The sequence below is a fragment of the Clarias gariepinus genome, chromosome 3, assembly GCF_024256425.1.
Source record: "Clarias gariepinus isolate MV-2021 ecotype Netherlands chromosome 3, CGAR_prim_01v2, whole genome shotgun sequence".
Classification (NCBI taxonomy): Eukaryota; Metazoa; Chordata; class Actinopteri; order Siluriformes; family Clariidae; genus Clarias; species Clarias gariepinus.
In genome coordinates this window covers 40,397,868-40,425,715 of record NC_071102.1, presented here as the reverse complement: position 1 = coordinate 40,425,715, position 27,848 = coordinate 40,397,868, and the positions used below count along the sequence as shown (strand labels likewise).

The following is a 27,848-nucleotide window of genomic DNA, read 5'->3' as shown; positions in this document are numbered from 1 at the left end:
GTTTTTTTTTTTCCAATACGCATACATACCTTATGCCCCAAGTCTCCTGGGGTACTCTTACGAATTTCCACCCATGGTTTGCCAACTAGTGGGTTTGTGACTTCATTAGCCAGATTCCTAAAACCCTAGTTTCTTGACTGAGCCATTGTTTTACTTTCTTGCCAGTTTATCTATGCATCAGTTACAATCTGATGACTAGCAGGCCTGACATTCCTTCCTGATCTGGTGATTTTTCACAGCAAAATACAAAGTTACCGAGTTTTCACCACATACACAGCTCCAGCTTTGATGGGTTATATAAGTCACAGGTATCATTCTTTCAGAATGCAATTCTTAACCATCGGGAAGCTGAAAACAAACAGTCACCATGATATTTACTGCTGTCAAACATTTTAAGTCAAAACTATACCTAAATCAAGTGAATGGATTGATCAGCTGGGAAGTGCCATAACCTGGTCTTTTATCTAGAAGGCTCCTTCAGATATTTTTTCAATCTAACTATCTTAGACAGCTCACTAAGGTAGCCGGCTTAGTGGTAAACACAGTCACCTTGCCTCTCCAGGGTCCAGGTTTAGTTTCTGGCCAGGTTCAATTCTGGGTCTAAAGTTTGCATGGTTTTCCCCGTGCATGTTGGGTTTCCTCCCACAGTCCAAAGACATGCAGTTAAGGCTAAGTGCCATATCCAAATTGCCTGTGGTTTGTAAATTAGTATGCAAGTGTGTGCCCTGCGATGGATTGACACCAGGGTGTACGCCACCTCATGCCCCAAGTCTCCTGGGATAGGCTCCAGCCCCCCCAGGATTTAGGCCTTACCACAGCACAGAGACTGTTTAAAGTACTGTTCTACTTGGCTTTGGTCAGAATTTGTCTCCTTGCTTATGTTGCTTGACTTTAGTGCAGACCACTGATCATACTAAACCCCACGATAAATTAGGAACTCTCCTGGCTCACGTCTTATTTAACTGATTGGTATCAGATTGTACCGTGGATGTAAATGGTGACTACCATTTTGGAGACAAATTTTAAAAGATTAAAAAAAAAAAAAAAAAAAAAAAAAAAAGCTATAGACTATTTGTTGGTACAAATAATAAAGACTAAAGCAAGAGAGAGAGCTTTCTTTTAAATCACATTGACCCCAAAGTACATTGACCCTGTACATGATGTTACAGTGAGAATACCCAAGTGTGTTTCTCTGTCTTTCTGTCTCTCTCCCACCCCTCCTCTTTGTCAGGCTACACAAGGCACTCCTGAGATACCAGTCATCTGTGATAATCAACCCAGATTTCGGGGATGATCTCATCAAGTGGCTACACTCAATAAAGTTTAAACTTCATTGTTCACATAATCAGAACAAAGACTTTCCACGTACAGAATTTCTTTATTTCAAAAGAAAGGTGGTTGATTCTTGAAAGCGCAGCGTTTTTGTTTGTGTAAGGTTATCAAATGTAATTTACTGTGATTGTGTAGCCATAAAGTAGGTTACTCTGGTAAATACGTGCAATGTACTTTTTATGACTAAATCATCAGGCTGAAACAATTTATTTGAAGCTTAATTTTCAAGGTCTGATCCTCAAGCCTTACTCTAGAGCTGAGGGATGCATGCAGGCAGCCTAGACATGAGGATATTGACAGGAAATATCAGACGGATTGACAGGGCAACTAATCCACTTAGTCCATGTGTAGGGAATATTTAATTTTTAGTGCGTTTCATGATATTCTGTGTGCATGAGAACAGTGTTTTCTTTCTTTGACCTCGACACGCTGCACTATCAGCAAACACATTCCTTAGTATAATCCATGTTCAGGGTCATAAATGCAGACCTACTCCCAAGCTTCTGTTATTCTTCACGTTATCTTTTTTATAAACATTTCAGACCAGATGTACCCGCTCCTGCACCTCTCCTTTTGGTGCTTTCTGTGTGTGTGTGTGTGTGTGTGTGTGTGTGTGTGTGTGTGTGTGTGTTTTTATACTCTTGTCTTCCACAATAAACTTTGAACATCTCACTGAGCACTGACTTGTGTGTTTCAATGAGGTGTTCCCTGGCCAGACGGGACAAGCTGAATACAGGCTGAGCACTGAGTAGACAAAGGGGGTCTAACCTTAATTCAAGAAATCCTTACAATCTGGGGGGCTTTGTCCAGGATACCTCTAATCAGGTGAGTGCTGCTTTTTTATTTTTCTCTATAAAAGGATAGAGCAAGCACGCTCCCTGTTTTGTGGTATCTGGACCGTGTAGAGGAGGTTTGATTTGTGGCTTTTACGCCTGTTTAGCAAGCACTCGCTTTTGAAAAGTTCCTGGAACTGAAGCGTAGTGTGAAAGCTGTATTCTGTTGCCCGCTCTTTGTTGTTTTTTTTGTTGAAGTTTTGTGTTGTTTGTTGAAGATATTGGTTCTTTCGGTCGGGGGTTAATTTACATTTCTAAAATGGGTAATAGGAACACAACTACTTATCCAAAGCCGGACCCAGAAGAGGTCCCGCGCGACTGGATGAATAGGTGTGGACTCACTCGCTTTACCACACCTTGGCTCGATAATTTATCAGGGTGGACTGAACCACAACCTCAATTTTTAACCTATCCACACAGAGGTACTTTTAAGTCTGAATATCTAGCCTATGCTTACTCTCAGATATATGAGGGTATGGGTGATCCAGGTTGGGATTATCCCTACATGGGTTTGGGTTACCAAAAATGGGTAGAAATGAAAGCTCTCTGGGATAAATACTTGAACATAAAAGAAACTAAAATACAAAAGAAAAAGATTCCCAAGGTCACATTTGAAACTAAGTTCAAGTCGCCTTTTCCGGTCCCTCCTCCACATCATGCTGAAACAGTAACATCAGCATCTAACCAATCAATTATTGAGGAAATCTATCCTAATTTGAATCCCACTAATCCTTTCATGAACTGCCCTTCTGTGCCTGTCTCCCCCTTTCTCACAAATGCGGGCTCACCCGTGAGCTGCTCCATTGCTGTGGAAGCAAGGGGAGCCTCGCTGAAAGAGTGGTTCTCTGGAAAGGGAAAGACTCCCAAGAGGGTGTTGGGACGAACTCCTGATAGCCCTCTTTCGGATGATCTCGAGGACACTGATGATGAGGATGATGATTATGATAACCCGAACGATGTAGGTCCGATTGTGAGGTCTCGCCCCAACCCTCTAACAGAAAACACTCCGTTTGTTTTCTCCATGGGACCCAAGGGTGCAAAAATCCTTCCACCATCCGTAAGCACGCTAAAGGACCTCATTAAAATGCTCCCTTCTCCCAACAAACCTTTGGATTTTGTTGATGTGCTGATAAAGGCTTCTAGGTACTGTCAGCTCGTGGGTGCGGATTATCGCTTTATTTTGCAAATGGTTTTGGGAGACTGGTACGATGAGGCTGATTTGATAAAGACGGTAAAATGCTTAGACCCCAAAGCAGACAAATGGCCTATAGTGGTGAAACATGAAGACGTAGACAGGGGGAGACGATGGTGGAAAAAGAAGGAATATGAGTTTCTTTGGGGCAATCCTAATGAGGCTATGGGACTTTTAAAAAATGAGCTAACTGCCTATCTTCTCTCACGTCAAGAAGCTAGACAGGATCTGTCGCAGGTAACTAATTGTAAACAAGAAAAGGGCGAGACTACAACCAAGTTTCTTGAGAGGTTTAGAGAGACCTGGACCCTTTTGGGTGGTATGCCCCTGTCTGAGGCAGACCCTAACCCACTTTTCCTTACCACCTTCTTGAATAATTGTCGACTAGAAATCGTAAAAATTTTAAAGTTCCAATTGTCAGACCGTTCTACAATGACTATTAAAAGATTAGGCGAGCGTGTGAGAACAATGGAAGGAGATGGTATTTTAGAATGCAAACAAGTGGAATGTCTCATACAAGGATACAGAAATGGAAAAAAAGGGGGTAGAGGAGGCCGTGGAAGAGGTAGAGGAAGTCTACAGGGTCAAAGTGCACCAAGTAGATCTGGTATTTGTTACTATTGTGGAAAAAAAGGTCATTGGGCTCGTGGATGTCGTACGAAGGCCCGAGGAGAGGGACGTGATGGACAGAATGCGTATAACCAATTGACTAATGGTCAGTGGCATGATGCTCATGAGGTGTTTTCTCCTAATCATTCCCAGCAGTCGCCGCAGCGAGTGCAACAACAACAACAACGGCGGCAACATATACCCAATCCCGTCTCACGGATGCAGGTGGGAATTTATGATTTAATAGACACATGCCATCTCCCTAGTACTCTCGCTATTCTAAAAATTAAGGCACATTCCTCTGGTGACTCTATGGAAGTGCGAGTTATTCGCTAGCTGAACATATTGCTAAAGAAGCGGCGCGAAAACAGATTTTCTTTTCTGACTCTGATTTTCATCTGATTAATTCATGTTTTCTTGCTAGTTCTTTGTCTTTAAAGCTTTAGCCATGCCGAATGGTTCCTCTTTTTGGCAAGCTCGGGGTGCCTACGTTGCTTCTGATGGTTTATGGCATTGTGCTGATGGCCGTTTGTGCCTGCCATCTCATTGTCTTCCGTTCCTCGTGCACGAGCTCCACAGTGTCACACATTGCGCAAGAAGGGGGGTTAAGGAAGATATCAAAACACTATTGAATAGACAACATGCTTGAAACAATTGATTCATTAATATCTAGATGCTAAGTGTGCACTCAGAATAACGTGACAAAAGGTTTAAGTGAACATGAAAGTCTTCCGTTACCTACTGCCCCGTTTATAGAGTGGAAAATTGGTTTTATGCATATGCCTGTATGTGGTCCATTCAAATATCTTCTGGTATATTTTTTTGTTTTTATTCACAAGTTTTCTAGGTGGGTGGAAGCTTTCCCGTGTGCACGAGAGAATGCAAAAATGGTGACCCGAGTCCTAGCAAAAGAAATAATACCTCGTTATGGCGTGCCTCATGCTATTGACTCAGGTAAAGGAACACCTTTTACATCACAGGTAACACAGAATTTGTGTAAATTCCTTTCACTGTCTTGGCATTTCCACATTCCTAATCACCCACAGTCATACAGGAATAATAGAAAGAAAGATAGGACACTAAAAGAGAAATTGACTAAAGCAAAGCAAACCACGGGTTGATCCGTTACCAGCTGTTCTAGCTGAAATGAGAATGACACCAAGAAAAGACGCGCACGTGTCACCACATTAAATTATATTTGGCAGAACCTTTCCCGTGATGGAAGAAAGACAAACCCACGATAGGAACGACTGATCTTGATGTACATATTGATGAATATTTTGCTGCTCTAATAGACACTCTAATCGAACATTAAGAACAAATTGCTCATGGGGCTTTAATACCCTCAACAACACCCACACGCCCTTTTAATGTAGGAGATACTGTTCTGGTCAAATCTTTAGCACCCAGAAAACTAGGAGATTGTAAATACGACGGACCAGCAGGAATAATCGCAATCACTCGTACTGCTGTCCTAAGTGGATCAATGCTACTGAGATGTCGTCCTGTCAGCGTGAGATCAAAAGATGAATAAATGCTTCTGGATTATTATCTTTCTTTTTCCGCCATTTTTGTTTTTGTTTCCTAGACTAAAGACGTGCTGCAGTGATGACCAACCCGTGACATGACACAGAGGGATCGTCTTGGGTTGCCACGGAACGACTTCACTTCTGCTATTAGTGTAGCATTCCTGGTGGTGTCTTAGCGCCTCGTGAGGTGGGACGAGTGCAGATTGGGCGTGCCCGCACTCTGAGCACTGTAGCGTCAAGAAAGGCAATAGGTCACCACTAGTAATTATTTATGAGTCAGACCTGTTGTGTCTCTTTAGCCTGTGCATTCTCTGCTGTGTGCAAAATCTTTTGTATACGTATGTTTCAGGTTATGTTCTCGTAGTGTTATTCAACAATGTTTCTTGTGAATAAAAGGGGGGGAATTGTAGGGAAAATTTCATTTTTAGTGTGTTTCATGATATTCTATGTGCATGAGAACAGAGTGTTATCTTTCTTTGTCCTCGACACACTGCGCTTTCAGCAAACACATTCCTTAGTATAATCTATGTTCAGGGTCGTAAAACTGCTGAAGGCTCATAAATGCAGAACTACCCCCAAGCTTCTGTTCTTCTTCACGTTATCTTTTATAAACATTTCAGACACTCCTGCACCCCTCCTTTTAGTGCTTTCTGTGTGTGTGTGTGTGTATAAATATATACTCCTGTATTCTACAATTAACTTTGAACCCGTGCTTAGCATTCATAGACTCTGTTATAGAGCTTTTTTTGTTTTCATGTTTAATAAAGAACATCTACATTTACATAGCCTCTGATGCATGACAGTGCTGTCACTCCTTTTGCTTTATTTTTCAACAATATTGTCTTTCAATGATATTGTGTGATATTGAGCCAAATGCAGGCTGTCAACAAAGACACCTTGAGAAAAATGAGACTGTTGCTTAGAGATTCAGTGCTCAACATACAGTCATAGTAACAAAAAAAACTAAAAATGAAAAGCTAAATGACTCTCAAAAATGTGTTTTGCATTAATAATTAATATACAATCTTGGAAGCCGTGTCAAGCATTAAATATATCACGGTTTTATTACAAAATTTTTCGCCACGCTTACTTTTTTAGCACTAAGATCGACAGCTAAGAAGGTACCACATGCGCTAAAATATACAGTTGTTGTTGGTCTTTCGGCTGCTCCCGGAAAGGGGTCGCCCCAGCGGAATATCCGGGCCGCACAACAACTTGGCACAGGTTTTGCCCTTCCTGACGCCACCCTTCCATTTTATCCGGGCTTGGGACCGGCACTGCATCCAGTGGCTGGGGGGCTTGGGCACTGGCTGGGAATCGAACCTGGGCCTTCCGCATGGCAGGCGAAACACCTACCACTGAGCCACCAGTGCCCCACCAAAATATACAGTACAAAAAAGACGAAAAAAAAAAAGCTGAAGGAAACTAACACACACTATTAGCATGCTGATTTACCATGGTATGTGTAATGTAAGTGTTCATATCATTCACACAGATTTTCAACCAGGATTCCCAAAACAGAGGTCGCTGCAGACTCCTGCAACAGGAGATGATTTGCTTGCGTGATGTACATTTACATTTAGTCATTTGGCAGACGCTCTTATCCAGAGTGACTTACATTTTTATCTCATTACACATCTGAGCAGTTGAGGGTTAAGGGCCTTGCTCAAGGGCCCAACAGCGGCAACTTGGTGGTTGTGGGGTTTGAACCTGGGATTTTCCGAACCGTAGTCCAATGCCTTAACTACTGAGCTACCCCTGACCCTAATGTAGATCTTTACAGTTGAAAACACTCTGCTTTAACATTCCCCACAAGCAGACGTCAGGTGGTGTGAGAACGGGGGAATGGGACGGGTACAGGAAGGAATTAATTGGCCCCATTTTTCAAACTCGCTTCGCTTTCAAGACCACTTCAGATGCACGTTTGAGATGCGTATGTTTCAGTACTGTATAACTCGTTGCATTCTGTATTAAATCTGGTGTTATAGAAAGATAAAATACTAACGTAGGAGGACAAACTCACCCTGTGTCTTTCAACAGAACTTAGAAAGTCCAGGTCGGTTTCATCTGAAATGCCGCCATGAACAATAAGAACTTTGTTATCAATAACGGTAGCGATTGGAAGCAGGCTGAAGACATCTTGAAGGAGCTGAAGGATTTCTCTCCCATGAGTCTGGACAAAATCGAAATCATGCCACTTAATGAAATTCAATTAATAAAAAAACAAGTAGGAATATCCTTTACAAATAAAAACTATATTACCTTGTACTTCTGCATTACTTCTTTTGTAAATCCATATCTGAAAGAGAAATAACAGTAAATCATTTAGGTGATTTTTTTTCGGGTTTAACACATACCTGTAATGATGTATATGGTGGTTATTATATGACCTCAGGTTCATGATATGATCCTCATGGTTGCCTCGGTTGAGGTGCATGTGATCTGGGTAAAGGAGCAGAAAGGCAAATAGGATGATGATAATTTCCATGGAATTTTTGCCACGGTCCACAAAGTCCCCGTTAAATATGTAGGAGTTCTCCGCAGATGGCAGACCATTCTGGGGGAAAAAAGCATTATAACACAGTATACAGTAGTACAGTCAAACAATAAAAAAAAAAAAAAAAAAAAAATTCACATTTTATTTTTTGTTTTCACATCCCTTATTTAAAAATTGGTTTGATTGACACTTGCTTCTTTATGTACACTTCAGCAATATCGTTTTACACAAGCTTTGAAAAATATTGAAGTCATTATGGTAAGTGGAACCTGTTGATTCTACCAGTAGCAGGGAACACAAATGTTGATTTAAAAGTTGATTTGAAGAAGGAATTATTACCTTATAGAAAATAAGAAGCAAATCATCTAGTCTCCCATGCAGGTCACCTGTAGTGAAAACAGAAAGAACCTAAACTCAGACAAATCATACTTTTCAAATTTCACCCTCTTTCAGACATCATCAATAGGGCTGACAAGTTTTTCAGACTTGATTAGCCCATAAATACTGTTTATAAATATTATGAAACTAAACAGTGATATATTCACAGACGCAGTAGAGCCATTATTGCTCATAATAAAACACTTATTAGCATCTGAATCCATTCATATCTGAAGAACCACTTCGTTCTGGGCTTTTAATCTGAAAAGAGAAAAAAAAATGGTTTATGTTTATAGGAAATCAGATGCAACATTTTCATGTTGGAATGCTGCCATTAGCTGCACCTCGTGTCTACATTTGATCTGAAGCACCATTCAAACGTCTGCTCCTCTGAGAAGACGACCATTGAGGTGCAAAGAAGTGCTTTGTAAAGTGCTGCATAAATACACACTTAATTTGGGAGACACTTTTCAGATGTGTGGATTTCTGCGTTTAAGCAGAAACAGGACTCGGAGAGGGGCAGGAACTGTGCTCGAAATCAAACCCAGCCTAAACAGAAAGGACACAGGACACATGTCTACACATTCAAACAGTGCAAGGTTTAATCTTACCGCAGATTGTAATTTCCTTGGCGTAGGATGATGACAGGTAAATGACATTTGGCATCTGTATTAGAAACTTCTGCGTCTCTTGAAGTAACTGCAGCACATATTTGGCATGGAGAACCTAGACAGGAGAAACACCAACATTTAGGACGTGAAATGAAACGAAGCGCATGGAAGCAGTTTTAATCATAGACCTGTTCCACTATTGAATAATTATATCTTTAATTATGTACCTCTATTTTGCCTCCTAATGAATTTGTGTACAACTTTACTTTTTGGGGTTGTTTCCTTAAAGCTAACAAGAAGGTAAAATTGTGTTATTTTAATATCCCACTAGAGTTTTTATGATTAGGACTTTTGTGTTGGGACTCTTAATTTGTATTGTCTGTTCTTTCAGAGGTGTTGTATTTATTTCTGATTATTTTAACTATTTAAGAAATTTTATTAAATAAGCTCACTGCCTCACTGACCCCCCCATGTCCTGCTAACTCAGAATGAGTCCTGAACCTAGCCCTGCACGACCTGAAATAACATTCTTCAACCTTACCTGAACCTCACCCTTCAAGCCACTAGATGACTTTAAGGACATTATGCGCTCACTGTCCAAGACTTCACAAACTGCAGTGCACCTCAGCTTTGCATATATCTTTCCTGCTCTGCCACCCGGCAACATGCCTGCAACCTCAACAGTGGCAACTTGCCATTTGTGGGGCAACCCAGTAACCCACAGTCTTAACCATCTGTGCCACTACTGCCCTGATAATGAGCTCTCCTCATGGTCCCATGAAGTCTTGGCCCATTCCCTTTGTAAAGCCAAGCGCTGGCATAAAGCACATACCAAGTCCAGTCCTAGTTTTCAGGTCATATCCCACCCCAACATCCATGTTAGCTCCTGGCACAAGCAATATACCAAGCTCTGTTCCAATTCCAGCTTTAGTGGTAAATCCTGGTACAGTCACAAACCCCATGGCAAGCCGCTCCCAGCCCCCATGACCATATCATAGCCTAATAGCATTGGAAGAGACCATTGTACTATCTATGCTTAGGATATGTTGCTTTAGAACTCTTACAGTATATGACCTCATGTTTCGTTTTTCCTTTGGTTCATTTGCCCTAGGTGTCGTGTTTACTTTTGATTACTTCCCTTCTTACGCTACTTGATTTTCTCTGTTTCCTTGCAGGCATTTTGACACTTGACCTATGCTAAAGCTAATTCTTAGTTCCTAACCATAGACAATTTTGTGTCTTGGTCACTTGGTTGACGTTGCAGAGTCTTGTACCTGCTGCTCTTTGAAGGCACTAAGCAGGGTGTTGGTATCAGTGACACTCAGGGGGAAGGAGAGCCGAGGGCCACTATATGACTCAGGAACCATGATCTGCTCATAATTATACTGTCTTCCATCTTCCATTACAGGGTCTACCGCGGGGTCCAGGAGGTGAGAGATCAGATCTGCTAAAAACAAAAAGCCATTATTGGGTCATTTACCACACAAATGATATTCTGGCTTCTTTCAAGATGTCTATGGATAAGGTAAAGTTATGAATTAAAATAAATGTTGATCGGCGGTCCTACCACGGTTGTACAAATGTCGGTCACCATTTTATTTATTTATTTAACCCTTTGGGAACACCAGATAACCTAATCTGCATGTCTGTGGACTGTGGGAGGAAACCGGAGTACGCGGAGGAAACCCACCAAGCATAGGGAGAACATGAAAAACTTCATGCACACAGACAAGGCGGGAATCGACCCAATGTCATCCTGGAATTTGCTTGATTGGCGAAGAGAAACTCCATAGATATTACACCCTATTATACAGTCACTCTGTCTGTATAATTCACATGACGCTGCTTTGTGTATCCGTTATATGTTGGTGCTGCTGTCAATCCAGATTTTATAAATATTTGTGTAAGCCTTATTTTTCAAAGCAGTTTTTTTTTTTCATTTCTTGGAAAGACAAGCAGGCCTGAGCCCTGCTAGTCCACGTATAACGGTCATCCCTGCTAATATAAATAACAATGCAAACCCATTATGTGTCTGAATGATCTAAAATCCTGGATATTGTTTTTCAAAGCAATAGCCAGTATGAACTGAAATTCAACAAGGCCATCACACACACGCACACACAGACACACACATATGCACACATTTATTTTGAAAGGCTGTTAATTATGTATTTGTAGTTACGTACTTTGTGCTACTGTGCCATTTGTGAGCATGTAAATGTGTGATTGTTTCTCGTGCATTGATTTAAAAGAGAGCCAGGCATCATGAGCAGCTGTTTCCACTGAACACGAGGAAGAGCCGACATCCTTGGCTCAAGTGTTTACTGGGTTGCTGTGTGTAAGCAAAAGCAGGTTCAACAGGTATGGATAGTTATCATGCTCTTAAATTGCTTTATAGAGTGATTCTCTGGCTAATTAGGGGATTAAACAAAGCTTTGACTATAAGACAATGTACAATGACAAACTACAGCATTTCAGAAAGAAAAGGAGTCTACAGTAAGAGACGTTTTGCATGTTTGCTCGGTGTCTACACGGGATCTGCCTGGGTTCTCTGGTATTCTTATAAAAGCATGGTAGATGGATATAATTCATCCGAATCAATTATTCTGTACCTTCTCCAGAAATAGATTTAATTATATATTTGTAACAACAACCAACCAGGACATCTAACCTGCTTTTGTATCTTTCTGTAGAAATGTCCAATTTCTATAATGCATGAACATCACCTAATTCAGTTAGGATCCTGCAGTATGCCCATGGTAGTCTTCTACAGCTTTGTTTTGGATTAGCCTGGATTAATTGTCTGCTCGATGCTTTTCTGACAAAACAGCACGGCTCTAAGTGGTATCTCCTCGTGTTGCTAAGCAACTGGGTCCATCCATGGTAAATGTTTTAAACCATTAGGATAGGTGCAGGATGGTTAAAAGGGTCTGCTCGTTTGATATGAAAAGACAGAAAACCAGGGGCTGATGTGTAAGAAAGAGGAGCTGCTGGATGAAAGAACATCAATCATAAAATTCTGAAAATAAATAAATAAATAAAGGTTTGACATGTATGGGAGCGATTACAAGCCAATTAATAATTTTATCCATATAATTACTGTAGATCACAGATTCCAGACATTCCAGCCCATGTTGAAACGTTTCCTGTAATGGGACTGAAATCTGGTATCTTGAAAGCACTAAGTTCATCAACACGTCAGTTGAACCAGCATGAGGTGACACATGGATTGTATCCTGCTGGATTACTTGCACAGAACAAACAGCTTAAGGTGACGCTTCAGCTTCAGTATGTCAGTGACAGTCAGGCACGTTATTACACTTCCCTCTAGATTTCATGTGCCTTGGGGCTCGTTTATTTTAGCCACCTTCGCGCACACGTCAGCAGTGACAAAACGGCATTAGCAGTGATGAGGACGAGGGTGTAATAAATGAAAAACAGGGTGGAATGCTTCGTCATTTACAGGTTTTGTTTTTTTAACATGGCTGTCTTCATGTGTAATACAGACGGACTCTCCTTCTACATTAGCAGAATGAAATTTGGTATTCCTTTCGTTCTTCATAAATACAGGCAGCAATTATCTACAGCTTCACGATTCATTCGTTATTTACACAAGCACAGTTTACTGGTGCGGGTTTACTAAAGCTAGACAGCAAAGGTTAGTTAAAACATCACATTTTTTCCCCCAATCTGTCCTGACTTGGTGAGCCTGTTCTCACTGCGACCTTAAATTCGCACCATTCATTTTATTTATTGGTACACTGGCTGGCTGGCTGACTATACGAAGAAGCGAGTGCTATTTAAGCAACTATGAAAAAGATTCCTGTGCCTGACTCACACTTAAAATCAACATGTTGCTACTGGACTGGTTTATTGAGCATTTTAGTGTATAGGTGGATTAATATAGATCTCAGTACCTGGACCGTTCCCATTGAGCTGTGTGAAGTTATCCAACATGAAGCTGAAGAAACTCGAAAGCTTTGAGAAAACAAAATAGAGCTTCTGTGAATTGACCATTTATGACAGTCAGTTCATAAATTTACATTATTAAAATATTGTGCATCATCATAATATTGTGCTCATGTAGTAAATGTGATTTATGCTTTAGAATCCTAAATCCCTAATCATTGATCTGGCAGCCTGGGGAACAACAGTTGGAAAGAATATTATAGTATAAACATGCAGTATATAGTGACTGTATTTTGAAGGTTAGGAGGATCAGAGACAGCATAGCATTTTAGAAAAAAGCATGTTATAAGCAAAAAAAAAATTATTATTCTAATATTACATTATTATATATCATAAGTTTTTGATTCAACCTAATATATACTTTATATTATAGCTTTTGCATTACTTTTTCATGGGGATCAGTCCTGCACTGTGGCTAATCCATGTGTGAAAATGATGTATCATGCTACCTGAACCACTCTTTCACGATTTTACCCCAATAAATCCTTCCATTCTTCTTCCAGGAAAAAAAAGATGCATTGACCGAAGAACCTGGTCATTCAGTATATATGGGTAGTCAGTTGATCACATTCTGACCAACAGAAGCAACTCCAGATCATAACACTGCCCCCAGCACAGTAAGCACTATGGATGATCACTCTGGCACAGGGTAAATCTGGACTTATCCGACCACATGACCATTTTTTTCCAATGCTCCACAGTCCATTCTTTTTAAGCAAATTGAAACCCTTTTTTTTAATATTAGTCTCAATGATAAGTGGTTTTCCTAGAGCTGCACAGCTGTTTCTTTCCAATCCCTTAAGTTCTCATCGCATTGTGCATGTATAATTGCTCTTACTTTCATTATTAAACTTGGGTGTGAGAGCTACTGCTGTTTCTTTCGATGTGGTTTCACTAAGCGTCACTCATTCCGGATCTCATTTCGACAGCGGCTTTCTTAAAGATGATGCTTCGCCACTAATCTTCCAGGTTTTTCATAATGTGTTTTGCTTTATGTAGTTTTAAGAATATCCATAGTTATTTCCTTTTCTAGATGCACAACAATAAATTCTTCTTTTTTTTTTGGTCCTTAGAATTAGCCCAAGTACTGAAGACACATATGTCTTAATTCGTCATTTTAAGACTGCCAGAGACTCAGCTGTACGGACATCTAGAGAAAGTTCATTCCACCACTTTGGTACAAAAACAGAAAAGAATCTACATGCACGTCTTCCTTGATCCCTGAGAGATGGTGGACCAGCCGAGCAGTGCTGGAGGATCGGAGGGAACGCGGTGCGGTACGAGGTGTGACTAGAGCTGAGAGGCAGGTGGGTGCTGGGCCATTTTTGGCTTTGTAGGCAAGCATCAAGGTTTTTGAATTTGATGTAGGCAGCTGCGTTCTGGTTCAGACCTGCCAGGAGATAGTCCAGTCTTGAAATAACAAGGGACTGAACAAGCACCTGAGTAGCCTGTGAAGAAAGAAATGGGCGAATTCTTCTGATGTTGTAAAAATTTTTTTTTAAAATCAAGAGCGAGTAAGGTTAGCAATGTTGGAGAAAATCACAGTTGATTGTCCAGAGTTACCCCAAGATTGCGGGCAATTTCTGAAAGAGTAATCTGATTGTTGTTCAGGAAGATCACAAGGTCTTGACCAGGGGATGAATCACCAGAAATGAACAGCAGCTGCCATCCAGGATGAAATGTCTGTTTTGCTTTTGACGATATGGTGAACACAGTTATAAAAGAGATCTATAGAAGGGATCTATTTGTGGTCTCACTATCTGGTATCACCTAAATGAGGATGGGTTCTCTTTTAGTCTGGTTCTTTTCAAGGTTTCTTCATGTTGTCTCAGAGTTTTTCAGGATCACATTCACCTCTGACTTGCTCATTAGGGATAAACTATAAAAAAAAAGCTCTTATTTATCCATTTTTTACTTTTTAAAATTTATCTCCAGATGTTTTTTTGTTCTGCAAATGTGCATTCTTAAAACTGCTATACGAATAAAACTGAATTGAATTTAATTAAATTAGACTTTTTCTTTATGTTCCTTCAAGCCAATTACTGCTTGACTAGTGAAAAACAATAGCTGTGCAAACCATATTTAAAAATTTTTGTTACTGATTTTGATATTACCTGTAACTGGTCTTGTTCTCCCGCATACTCTATGGACTGGAAGATGTTCCAAGTGTATCGTCTCCTGATCTCGAGCCGGGCGACGTAACGCCGGTACCAGCGCTGGATCAGTATGGCAGCTTTCATTGCTACAGACAGGTATACATGAAAATACAGTACTACTGATTCGATAATGTAGGAATTCTGGTCCTACTCCACCCGTCCAAATGCACATTGACAAGAGACAAAAATGCAAACCAATCCCAGGGCTCTTCCTACCAAAATATTAGCATAGCATTACGTCAGAACTACTATAAACAGACCGTGTTCCTATTTCCAGAGCATCAGTCCAACACTTTCTACAAACGCATCCATTGTCAGTCAACATAAGGACACTTAAATCGTTTAACACATGCTGGAGTGCAGTAGTACCACTAAAAATAGGAAAAGCGTCTGGAGACCTGGACCATCATGGCTGCTAATTAAAGATGCGCATTAAGAGTTGCTGAGACAGCATGGAAGGGAATTGATCAAGGGGTGGGGGGAGCTTTCATTAACAAGGCAAGATGCGCTCACTGTATTCTCTAAAAGTGTACATTCAATAACCTGATTCTTCATATTCTTTGCTGCAATAAACTGATATTGATTAAGTAAATAATATGTGGCTACTGTGAAAAACTAGAACATGCTGTGAGCAGGCTGGCGCACTTTGTTAAGAACTAAAAGGAGAACTAACGGACTGGTCTGAGCTGCCAGGAACACTGCAGGAACAGAAACCATTCTTTACAGTACACAGTGAGCAGAAGAGCATCTCAGAACGTATAAAACATCACGCTTCAAGGTAGATATGGTTCAGCAGAAGACCTGATCAGGTAATTGTGCTCTTCTGCTGTTTTAATGCATCCAACTCAAGGCTGAAGTTTTGTGCATGCTAGGGTGATTTTCTGCTAACATTAACTGAAACTCTTGCCCAGTATCTCTTTGTTTTTTTCAATGAATAAGTGCGTGAATGTGCAGGTGTATAACATGCCTTCCCTAAGACTCAAGAAGCCAGCCAAATGCTTCTTGTTGAACTCCTCAAAAATGCAGGAAGATTATGCACGTAAAATTCTAAAGTAAATAAAACATATCCATATTACTTTGATTATGTAAACTTATGATTATGATAGATGTTCTCTACCATGTTTTTTCTAGAATGCTGCTATTCATTTATATTGTTATCCTAGAATCTATAAAAACATGGAGAAGTCTGGGGAAGTATTGTGTATACTAAAGCCATTCAGTTGCACAAAATTTGTGCTATGGATTTTTCAGACCACACATCCTGGTAGTAATTATTTGTGACCTGGGATACTGCATGTGACATTGCTCTCTGTTTCCTATATTTTAATTTTCTGGACTTACTGTCCATAATAATAATGACGAAATATTAAATTGTAAGTTAATACAAATTCAGAGATTAGAAAAAGTAAAATAATAACCATAAAACAAGTTTATATATATTTAAGAGAAGGCCAGGTGCTTACTCAGTACTGGGCTGGGCGGCTTGACCATCAAATCTGTATAAGGAAGCAAGAGTTATAATCCATAATCCATTATAATGAAGTGAAGAAATGAAGAAATCTCTTTAAGGTGAATTTAAAACAGCAGAATTTCGACCTGCAGTGTGATAATATACACACATGTACACATTATGCTTTAATGACATTAAGTGAAAATCAATCTATAGCCGTGGCCAAAGGTTTTGAGATATAAATTTTCGCTTCAGTGTTTTTAGATCTTATTGTCAGATACTATGGTACTGTATACTGAAGTATAATTACAAGCATTTGATAAGTGTCAAAGGCTTATAGTGACAATTACATGTCACTTGTTAAAAATGTTAACAGTGTTAATTATTTATAATAAGTGTAAAAACTCTTCTTTCTCAAGACCTTAAGCGTTATCATCAGTTGTGTGATGTGCCAACAGTAAAGCATCCTGTGTGGGGTTGGACTCACTTACAATTTTGCCCAAAAACACAGCCATGAATAAAGAACGGTACAAAAACATCCTCAAAGAGCAACGTCACCAAAACATGGTTTTTTTGTGTCCATGGTCAGGAAACTCCCTTTTAAGAGACCTTAATCCCATTGAGGTGGACAAACAAAAACCCACAAATTCGAAAAAACCCACATATTATGCGAGAATGTGCTGCCATCAGTCAGGATGTGGACCAACAGTTATTTGACAGCAACTGCAAGTATTGACTCTTTGCTTAAACTTAATGTAATTGTCAATAAAAGGCTCCAACACTTGCCTGTAAATGACCATTATACTTATTATACAGTATACCATCTGACAAAATGATCTAAAAATACTATAAAAAAAAAGAAGAAAATTTATATTTTTGCCATTCTTAAAACTTTTGGCCAACTGTAGATTCATTATACATACTTCAGACATTTTTTTGCTTTAATTTTTAAATGATTATGCAGTAAAGCTCATAAAAAAATAAAATATTCACTTGAGTAACATACTCCAAATCAAAATTACTTTTTCTAATAGTTTGAGGTTCAGATTATTTTTTTTTTTTTACATTTAAACAAAAAAGGCCTTAAAATATTGCACTTTACATGCAATGAATCTAAAATGGGAAAGGTGTTTAAAGTAAACTGGGACTTTTGATTATGCAGAATAACAGCACACTTGCACTTATTCCAGCCTCCCACTAGTTTCAGGATTGTAACGCATGCAACTCTACTGCATCACCTTACCGTGATCATTCATGAGAAACTCCCAGTTTTACTTAAACACCCCTCATGCTTGAGACGTTCACTTTCGGAATTGAATTTAAAAAACATATTAAAAAAATAATAATAAACACTTTTATACAACATTCTACTTTATTTGGATGTAATGTATATATGCAAAGACACATCTTGCTACTTGAACTGTAGTGTCAAAGAACTAACGCTGGTCAAACTAGTTACTTGTTACAGTATGATAACCACTTACCAATTTCTGATGGCCCCCCTTGGTTCTCAGTGGCTACTGAGGCGCCGCAACCCATAATGGCAACATGAATGCTCTCTGTCTGATCATGTGTCCTTGTAAACACGAACCTGGGGAAATGTATTCAAGAATAGTCATGAATAGATAAGCAATTCAATGCATCAATATTTACACCCCAGCACTTCCAAATTTTATTCTTATTGGCTTTTCAATGGCAAAGCATTATCAAAGCAAATCATGGGTTTATGGTAATGTGTGTTTCATTCGGTTTCTATAGTAATGACTTTAAAAGAGGTTTGTATACTGGACTGACCACATAAAAGAAGTGTAAATGTTGGAATGTTGACATGTTGGCACTTTGTATCAGTCAGAGGTGCAGCTGTCCAACATCACCTCATCATTGATTACTTTCCTAGAACAGCACACTGCTCAGGTCTTTATCCTTTCATATTAAATTTAAAGGGTAAAGTGATCAACAAAAATGAGAGAGGCTCCAGCACAATTAAATGTGCAAATGAAAGCATGAGTGCCGTTGCCTATTTATTTCAAAATAAAAAGGATATCTAATTTATAATGGACTTTAATCTGTGTCTTAAGCGCTTTTTCAAAGGACCCTTGAATGGCTTTAGATTTATAAGAGCGGCTTACATCATTTATATCATTTATATCAGCTTTCCAGACAAAGTGAGAGACAGACACAAGATGTACATGCATAAGAAAAAAAAAAAGAGAAAATCAGAAGCCAGTTCATAGGCAGCATCCTAAATAATATTATGTAATGATATCAATTCATTCATCATCTCATGTTTGACCAACAGACGGATCCCATGCCACGTAATGCTTGAATTACAAGACTGATTGTTTGCATTCTTCAGGCACTTCTGAGCACTTTTCATCCACTTTTGTATTAATAATGTGTTTGCAGACATGCAGGTGTTTTTGAAGTACCACTTTTGCAGGCTAGTTAGTATGGAGAAGCAGTTGTTTAAACAATATTGCTGTACAAGTGTGTCTAAGTGTGAAGGTGGTAAAACATTCAAGGCATTGAATTATGTATTAAAAAATAGACCACTTGACTTTTTTCACCAACTGGCAGACATTCTAGCTGATAATCTGCTGAGATTTCACCCCATGCTTTCTTAAACATGTCCCACAAGATGGATTGATTTAATGGAGTCTTCCTCCATAAAAATCTGTTTTTCTTTGGAATTTTTTTTTTTTTTTTTTACACAAGTGATCCCAAACTTCTAAGCGGTGGTGTACATCTGAATGAAATCTTGCAACCCTGGTTAATTATAATAGCTCATATGGAACAGTTAGTTCCAACCAAGCAATCTGATTGGATGGAAGACATTCCACAAGAGTTAATAATGGATGGTAGCACACCTGGGACATTTATGTCCCAGATGTCCTACAGTTCTTAATTACACCAACTGTTGGTCTCAGCATACTGTAGATGAACGTAGGTCAGTACGGTCTTTTACACGCCAGTGCACAACAGAACAACAAAAGAAAACTTTGTTTTATGCTATTTAGAATTCAACTCCTGAATCCAGAAGCTAATGGAGCTGATATTCTAAAATTAAAAAAAATGGAAATCTACAGTAAAAGATAAATAAGTGAAACCTACAGGACTGTCCACCACCTCGATGGTTTATACACCTCATTAGTACCAGTAAAAATGTAAAAAATTCTCCCAAGCTGAAGTACCAGTTTACTGAGGGGCCAAACTAAAAGACATATTCCAGTTAATCAATATGTATTTAAGGAGAAAAAAGCAAATATGGCAAATATTACAAATATTACTAAAACGAGTGCTAAATTAAAGAAAATCAAATTAATATAAATAAAGTTTAGATAAACAATCATATTTTAACACACATTGTCTATTTGTCTTTCCTGCTATATCTTCTACTAGCGTAAGGACTCACTGTTAACGGGAAAAAAAAAAAAAAGAGTTTGTACGAATAGTTAAAATGTTACAGTAAAGCTACAAATAAGCTGATCAGCTTTATTGGAATCAGTAATATTAATAATGTATAATCCCACATACGTATCTGAATGCCTGTACATAACTGCTCATATCTTTACTTTTCAACATTTGCTTTTTTTCATTTAATAGCACTCATTAAATCTAAGGCAAATACCCAAGTACTGCTAAAGTTTCACTATACACTGTCCAGCAAGTTTAGCGTGATGCTGTGACAAAATCTGACTGGACAGACTGGTTTCTCGTTCTCTAATATATAAAATGTTAATATATCATTGAAAGAGCGAGTCCTGACCAATGTTTATATACTGTAGATATATAGGGTCATGGGGTGGGGTCTGGAGCCTATTCCAGGAAACTCTGGACACGAAGCATGGTACACCCTAAATGGGGTGCCACTCCATCACAGTGCACACACCCTATGGGCAACGCCAACTAGCCCAATCTGCAGTACAGTAAAAATCCGGAGTACTCGGAGGAAGCACACCAAGCACGAGGAGGACATGCAAACTCCATGGTGGGAATCGAACCCTCGGTTCAAGGCAATAGGGCTAACCATCATTCTGCCTCATATTTTACCTATATTTAATTGATGTTATTCATGCACAAATGAGTTCCTTTCTAAAAAAAAACTCAAATGAAATAAAAGCGATATCAGAAACCCTCTCCACTGTGAATGGGTGGGGGAAAAAAAATCACAATATTAATATTTTTAAATGTTCGGAAGGTGATTTACATGTTATTGAGGAATATACAGTAAATCATCTTTCAATTTTCAGGATATCAAACATTAATACATTTCCAGGATATATTCATACAGGACAAACTCATTTCCATGATATAAAACACTGGTACAGGGAGAGAAAAAAAGCGTTTGGAGAACGGATTAACTCAATGTTCTCTCTATACGAGCACAATACACATCGCATAGTAAATAAAAATCTAACATTACCTACAAAGACTGGACACCGCATGGCAACATCACACTTTGATGTTTTGTTTGTTAGTTTTAATCCAGAGAAACATTTCGTACACCCTTTGAAGTGAAAGTATCCGTTAGGCTCCAGCTCCTAGCGCGCTTCAGTTCCGTTCAATACCGTTAGCTTTTAAACCATTAGCGAGGCAAATAATGACGAATAACGCGACGACACACACTGAACTGAAGTCGGTTAAAAACCAGTACATACCGTCTCCGCGGTGACGTCGCGCGCTACAGGTGTGAGCGAACACGAAACGGAAGCGCGCCGACTCGCGCGCGTGTACAGCTGATGACAAGAAAGGGGGGGGGAAGCACGCGCGTCCTTGTCCTTCTTTGCGCGCGCATCTTAAAGACAGGTGGTGATATACCCTCGAAAGGACGCACAGTTAAGGGGTTTCACCATTCTGTAAGCCGAGTCTGTTCTCCTCAGGGTTTAGGTTGATCTTACTTAATTGTCTTGTTTTTCTAATAATGCAAACAGGTTTGAAAGTAACCAGGGCCTGATTATAAAAACCTACAACTGTGCCCAAAGTGTTTACGAATAATGACACAAATATACATTTTCCCAAAGTCTGCTTCTTCAGTGTTTTTAGATCTTTTTGTCAGATGTTACTATGGTATACTGACATATAATTACAAGCATTTCATGTGTGACAGGCTGGTATTGACAATTACATTAAGTTTATGCAAGAGTTAACATTTGCAGTGTTGACCCTACTTTTTTTTGTAAAGACCTCTGCATGCTATTTATCAACTTCTGAGCCACATCCTAACTAACAGCAGCTCATTCTTGCATAATTAATGCTAGGAGTTTGTTAGAATTTAAGAGTTTTGTTTGTCTATCTGCTGCTTGAGGATTGACCACAAGTTTTTAAATGGGATTAAGGTCATGGCCAAAGTCTCTTGGCCATGAACCGGAAAAAAATAATAATAAAAAAAAAAAAACAGTGTTCCACCTAGCATAAAAGAAGAAGAGTTTTACCTCTTATGATTGATTTTGTAATAAAAATAATTTACGTCACACTTAGGTCACCTGACATGAGAGCTCAAAGATGAATTCATTACAAAACCAAACATGATACACTTATCCAGGAGAATTGATTTCTTACCATCTTATTTTATTACATCAGCATTTTCCAACATCAACTATAATTTGTCAAAGTTAATTTCTGCAAAAATACCACTTGAGCAAGTCCAAGAATTTTAGTGTCCTAAAAAGGCTAATGAATCAAAGTCAACATGTTAAATACTTTGAAATTTAAATAATCACAAAACACACAAGAAAGCAGACATTCCAGACACAGAAGTGGCAGAAGCACAGAGCCACCAGAGCCAGTGTCTCGCTGAATGGGGATCGGTACATAGAGCACCAAATCTAGCGGCCTACTGAAACACTATTATAATTACAACCAAAGGGCTCGTGAAAAGAAAAAAGGTCACTGAATTAAAGATGTTAATGTTTTTAACGTATTAAACCGTATTAAGCATTAATACATTAAATTACCAAACCCCAATATACTATATGCACAGCAAATATTTATTTGGATTAATTTTAGATTCAATGTAGTGACAGACTTCAGCAGCTAGAGGGTGCAATGCACCTCCTGCCTTCCTGAAAACTCCACGAAACTCTTTCACCATACAACTTTTTCACCAGGCTTTAATCTATTTTTTAATTAGATGTTTAACTATCCTGACTAACTGTAAGCACATAATGTTTGTTTAAACTTAAAAATAATCAAAATAGAGACATTGTTTCCAAAGGCACCTTGAAGGTATCAAAAAGTTCTAGAAAGCCCAGTGGCGGCACAAAGTCACCCCTCTTACCGACATCCACTGTTTGAAGATTACGTATAAAAATTTAAATACTTGTGGTTAGCCTAGTGGGCAAAACTGCAGCAGGCTCTTGTAGAGGTGCATTGGGCCACAAATTTTCCAATGCTATAGTAAATGTGTCTTGCTTTTCCAAAGCCCCATTTTTGACTAGTTTCAAGTCTTTTGTGTGGTTTAAGATGTTGGGGTGAAGATGTTGCTAAAACCTGGCAATCCTAGTAACATTGTTTTTTTTCTTTGTGCAACTGACAATGGTGACAGGTAATACTGTACACCTGCTGTAATCAAACTTTGAACACAGGCAAGCTGCTAGATTTATATAATTATACAGCAGTGCACAGGCTCGCTTGATTTGTTGACCCAATATATACTATATGGAATAACAACTGCACTGTTGGGCCGTAATCATTACAATTGTGACATATTGTCAGCGTCACACGAGCCAATAGTGGACAAATGCTGTCTACAGTAAAGTAAAAAAATAAATAAATCAATAAAAGAAACACTTGATGCATCAGCTAGGTCATATGTTTCCTTGTACACACAGGAACCATATATGGCATCACATACACTATTTTCCACTAGACACACACCCTAGAGTACCTGGTTTCTTGCACATGACAAGTGTAGTTTTTTTTCCATTTAAAGGGGAATCATTAGGGTAACTATCACATTTAGATCTACTGAGGCTTTCCAGATAATGCTTCTGCAGTGAGTTTTTCAACATGGGGCACTAAAACCTCAGTGGATTTACCAATCTGCATCATCACATCCATTTGACTCACGCAACAAATGATCATTTTAGGGAACATGAGACACTCCACAGTTCCAAGGGGATGCTTAAAAATGGGAAAAACAATCCAGCATCTTCTATAGAGCATCTGACAGTTTTCATAGTTATCTAAAGAGATAGAAGTACCCAATCTCAGGTGGATAAACAAGCAAATGGGCAGAGTAAACAGGGCCTGGGTGTTGGTGGAAACATGTCTAAAAACCTGTTACTATCACAAGCTAGGCTAAAGCGGCTTATGGTATATGCTTTAAATCGATTTAACTCAATCTTTCTACAAGCCATCCATCTCAATAAAAAGACTAGATTGATGCAGACAATCACCTCAATACAATGGGACTGGACTGACAAACTAAGCTACAACCATCTAGTGATTCACACAAACCTGCAAATTTTTCTGCACAATATTTTATTTGCTGATTTGGAGATGGGCAAAGCTGTGGCAATTATAGAGGTATAAAGCTAATGAGCCAGAAAATGAAGCTGTGGGAAAGAGTAGTGAAAGCTAGGTTAAGGGCAGAGGTGAGCATTTGTGAGCAGCAATATGGTTTTATGCCTAGAAAGAGTACATCAGATGCAGTATTTGCTTTAAAGATGCTGGCGGAGAAGTACAGAGAAGGTAACGTACTTGCATTGTGTCTTTTTAGATTTAGAGAAAGCGTATGACAGGGTGCCAAGAGAGGAGCCGTGGTATTGTATGAGGAAGTCTGGAGTGGCAGAGAAGTATGTTAGAGTGGTGCAGGACATGTATGAGAGCTGTAAGACAGTGGTAAGATGTGCTGTAGGTGTGACAGAAGAGTTCAAGGTGGAGGTGGGTCTGCATCAAGGATCAGCTCTAAGCCCCTTTTTGTTTGCTCTGGTGATGGACAGGATGACAGATGAGGTAAGACAGGAGTCCCCATGGACTACAATGTTTGCAGATGACATTGTGCTCTGTAGCGAGAGCAGGGAACAGGTGGAGGAAAATTTGGAGAGGTGGAGGTATGCTCTGGAAAGTAGAGGAATGAAGGTTAGCCGCAGCAAAACGGAGTACACGTGTGTAAATGAGAGGGACCCAGGAGGATCGGTGAGGCTACAGGGAGCAGAGGTAAAGAAGGTGCAGGATTTTAAGTACTTGGGATCAACGGTCCAGAGCACGTTAGATGTTTTGGAGATAAAGTCAGAGAGGCCAGATTGAGGTGGTTTGGGCATGTTCAGAGGAGAGATGGTGAATAGATCAGTAGAAGGATGCTAAGGTTGGAACTGCCAGGCAGGAGGTCTAGAGGAAGACCAAAGAGGAGATTTATGGATGCAGTGAGAGGACAAGTTAGTTGGTGTGAGAGAAGAGGATGCAGAGGATAGGGTTAGATGGAGGCAGATGATTTCACTGTGACGACCCCTGAAAGGGAACAGCCGAAAGACAAAGAAGCCAAAAAAAAAAAAAAAAAAAAAAGCACTACCTCAACTCATTTTCACAGTAGTGGATCTCAGACACTCGTTTGTTATAATACTTGGTTTTGTTAATTTGCCTTAGCTAATCAGGTGTGCTGTATGTAGCACCTTATTCTTGGAGGAACGTGGTTTCGTTTCACTGTGTACTGATCTCATTAGGGTTGAAATGACACTTGACTTTACAGTACACTTTTGTTTTTTAAAAAAAAAAAAAAAAAAGGGGGGGGGGTGGAATTAGCTTACTTTTCGAGACAGATATCGTCCTAGTGGATATTCGAGGAACTGCACAGTTGCTTCTTTTTCTCCCTCAGAGGCTCTTATTTGATACACATCGTTTGTAGACATTTTATCTCCATCCTCTCATAATAAACACGGTGCAAGCTAAACTTTTTAAAAAAAAAAATTAGCATTTATTTTTAAATACACGTATAATAAAATATGTACAGACATTGGGTTAAAACGAGACGGGTTACGCTCCGTCCGTCGGGAGGGCATTGCGGCGGTGGGAGACCCGCTGCACGGCTGCACCGAGCTCCCGGCTCGTGATGATGCGGCGCCGGTTGAAAGCGGACAGGCGCGCGGCCTCCAGGCCTACTCTTCTTAAAAGAAACAGCGGCGCGAGCCTCACCGTTCTCCCGCGACCAGGCTCGAGCTGCGCGAATGAGAGAGGGGGGAAATCACCTCCTGTATTAAATGTCTATACTGTAATTAAGTAAAGCACACTATGTTTATACATCAAACAGATCGCGCTCACCTCTCTGTGCAGTTTATACATGTAGACCGCGTGCGCGCGGAGCTGGACCTTTGATCGCGGATGAGTGGCGCGTGGCTTCACCTGGCGGCGGATTGCTTTCATGTCGGCGGCGCGTGCTTTAGCGCCATGTGTGTGCTGAGATCATTTAAAGTGTCAGTAATAAACAAACACGTGCGCAATCAAGTTAACTTAATTAATTAATTAGTTAATTATTTACGTGTCACCTGACCTAATGACCAATCAGTGACCCCCGTCAGTTAATTTCCGGAGTTTCCAAAATTAGGGGATTATATATATATATATATATATATATATATATATATATATATATATATTATACATGCTAAACAACTGCTTGCTATTAAAATAATTTTTGTTAGATTATAGGAACATGATCCGGATTAAAAAGTTTTTGTCTAACAATAAAAGGTAGCTCAAATCATATGCATATTTCTATAATTATTATAATAAAATTTCTATAATTGTAGTTTTTTATTCATTTCAAGATTTTCCAAATAATGAAACGTATATCATAACTTAGATTAACTGAGCCGAAAAGCAGTTCCTAAAGAGTTCCTAAAGGGTTTTAATTTTTTTTTACTTTTACTTATTCTTCCCATGTCCTCTTATAAGAGAATGTCTAAGCCAAGGACACCTTACAAACTGCCAGAATCCAAAAGGCTTGCACTAAACAGAGGCAATATACAATATATAATTTTTTCTGTGTTGTATATGGTAAGCTGAAGACAACTTAGAAATCTTTCGCTTGCATTGTATGTAGAAGTACAGTGTACTTGTATTAGAATAAAAGGACTGTCACAGTATACAGTATATGTAAATTCACACTATTTTTATCATTTCATGATAAATGAAATGATAATTTCATGATTGCTAATTGTTACATAAAAGAATAACCCTACCCATTCCAGACTTTTTGTTTTATTCCAGTTTTTTTTAATCACATGACCACAAAGCATCCCTTAATAATCTATCTATCTATCTATCTATCTATCTATCTATCTATCTATCTATCTATCTATCTATCTATCTATCTATCTATCTAACAACATGATGAATGTTAGAAACAAACATAACAGTAGCTGGCTGTAAGTTTATTAGTATTAGTCCCTGGCTGTAAGTTTAAGTGGTCACGTGATGATTTCGATTTAGGGGAGCATCAAGTGGGTTACCTGTGCTGCTCAGTGTGCTGTGGTGACACATTTATTTAAGCTGGACATGGAGATACATAAGTTTCTGTTTTTTTTTTTTGTAACTTTATATTTAATTTTTGACCATGTGGAAAGTTTTCTATAATAATATAAAGCACTGCTCTCTAAGACAAAAGCCTCCCCAGGGTCTCATCATTCGCCCTCCATGTTACCAGGGTGTCACCAAGACAACTTCCAGAGTGGAAAAAGTACTGAGAATATACTGTACACTCACTGGTCACTTTAATAGGAACATCTGTACACATTTGTTTATGCAGTTATCTTAAAGGCCAATCCTGTGATATCAGCATGATGCATACAATTATGGAGACACAGTTCAAGATCTTCAGTTAAAGGCTGGATCAAATATATGAGTGGAGAACAGTCATCTCTGTGACTTTAACCATGGCATAGTTTTTGGGAATTTTATATAAACAGTCTTTTTAAAATGTCTGATCTCCACATGGTTTGCAAATGTCACACACAGACAAAGCATTAGCTTCTTAAAGAAGTCATACTGTACGTATAAAAACATCATCAACCAACCAATTATTCCCAGATTCACAAATCACATGACAAACATTTCAACACACAATAAACATGTTTAATGTGTTTCAGTGTGAAGTTTTCTGTCCCATAATATGGTTATATTAAACACCAATGGGAAACAATAATGGTCAAGAAATAAGCTAGTTGTTGATTTTAATACTTTTTTTAGTACTATATAATGTAATCTTTAGTGTAATTGATGTCATTTTTACAGGGGAAAGTGGTACCATAAGAGATTTTTATTCCTCTGTGGGTTGACAAAATTGCTCCATATAAC

The 27,848-nt window shown here is 39.0% G+C and overlaps 2 protein-coding genes across 6 annotated transcripts in view; one reads left to right on the top strand and one right to left on the bottom strand.

Annotated features, from left to right (window-relative positions):
* The window catches only part of ppef1 (protein phosphatase, EF-hand calcium binding domain 1), a 34,845-nt gene extending 9,482 nt beyond the window's left edge, over positions 1-25,363 (bottom strand). The window contains exons 1-11 of one of the 5 annotated variants that reach the window (XM_053491275.1): positions 25,304-25,363; positions 18,041-18,147; positions 16,570-16,602; positions 15,065-15,192; positions 12,899-12,959; positions 10,256-10,428; positions 8,982-9,096; positions 8,332-8,378; positions 7,886-8,052; positions 7,758-7,794; positions 7,519-7,668 (exon numbers count right to left, since the gene is read on the bottom strand). In XM_053491275.1, coding sequence (XP_053347250.1) covers positions 7,519-7,668; positions 7,758-7,794; positions 7,886-8,052; positions 8,332-8,378; positions 8,982-9,096; positions 10,256-10,428; positions 12,899-12,959; positions 15,065-15,192; positions 16,570-16,602; positions 18,041-18,095 — 966 coding nt within the window. In that variant the 5' untranslated portion in view covers positions 18,096-18,147; positions 25,304-25,363. Of the gene's footprint in view, positions 1-7,518; positions 7,669-7,757; positions 7,795-7,885; positions 8,053-8,331; positions 8,379-8,981; positions 9,097-10,255; positions 10,429-12,898; positions 12,960-15,064; positions 15,193-16,569; positions 16,603-18,040; positions 18,148-20,979; positions 21,087-21,214; positions 21,282-25,303 lie in introns of those variants that run through there. The other 4 variants (XM_053491276.1, XM_053491271.1, XM_053491273.1 and 1 more) reach the window with 4 other exon arrangements.
* LOC128518262 (uncharacterized) lies at positions 2,018-6,259 on the top strand. Its single transcript, XM_053491277.1, has 3 exons — positions 2,018-4,191; positions 4,806-4,920; positions 5,555-6,259. Exons 1-3 carry the CDS (start codon positions 2,425-2,427, stop codon positions 5,557-5,559), a joined length of 1,887 nt encoding a protein of 628 aa, XP_053347252.1. The 5' UTR covers positions 2,018-2,424; the 3' UTR covers positions 5,560-6,259.
* Positions 25,364-27,848: the final 2,485 nt, after the last annotated feature.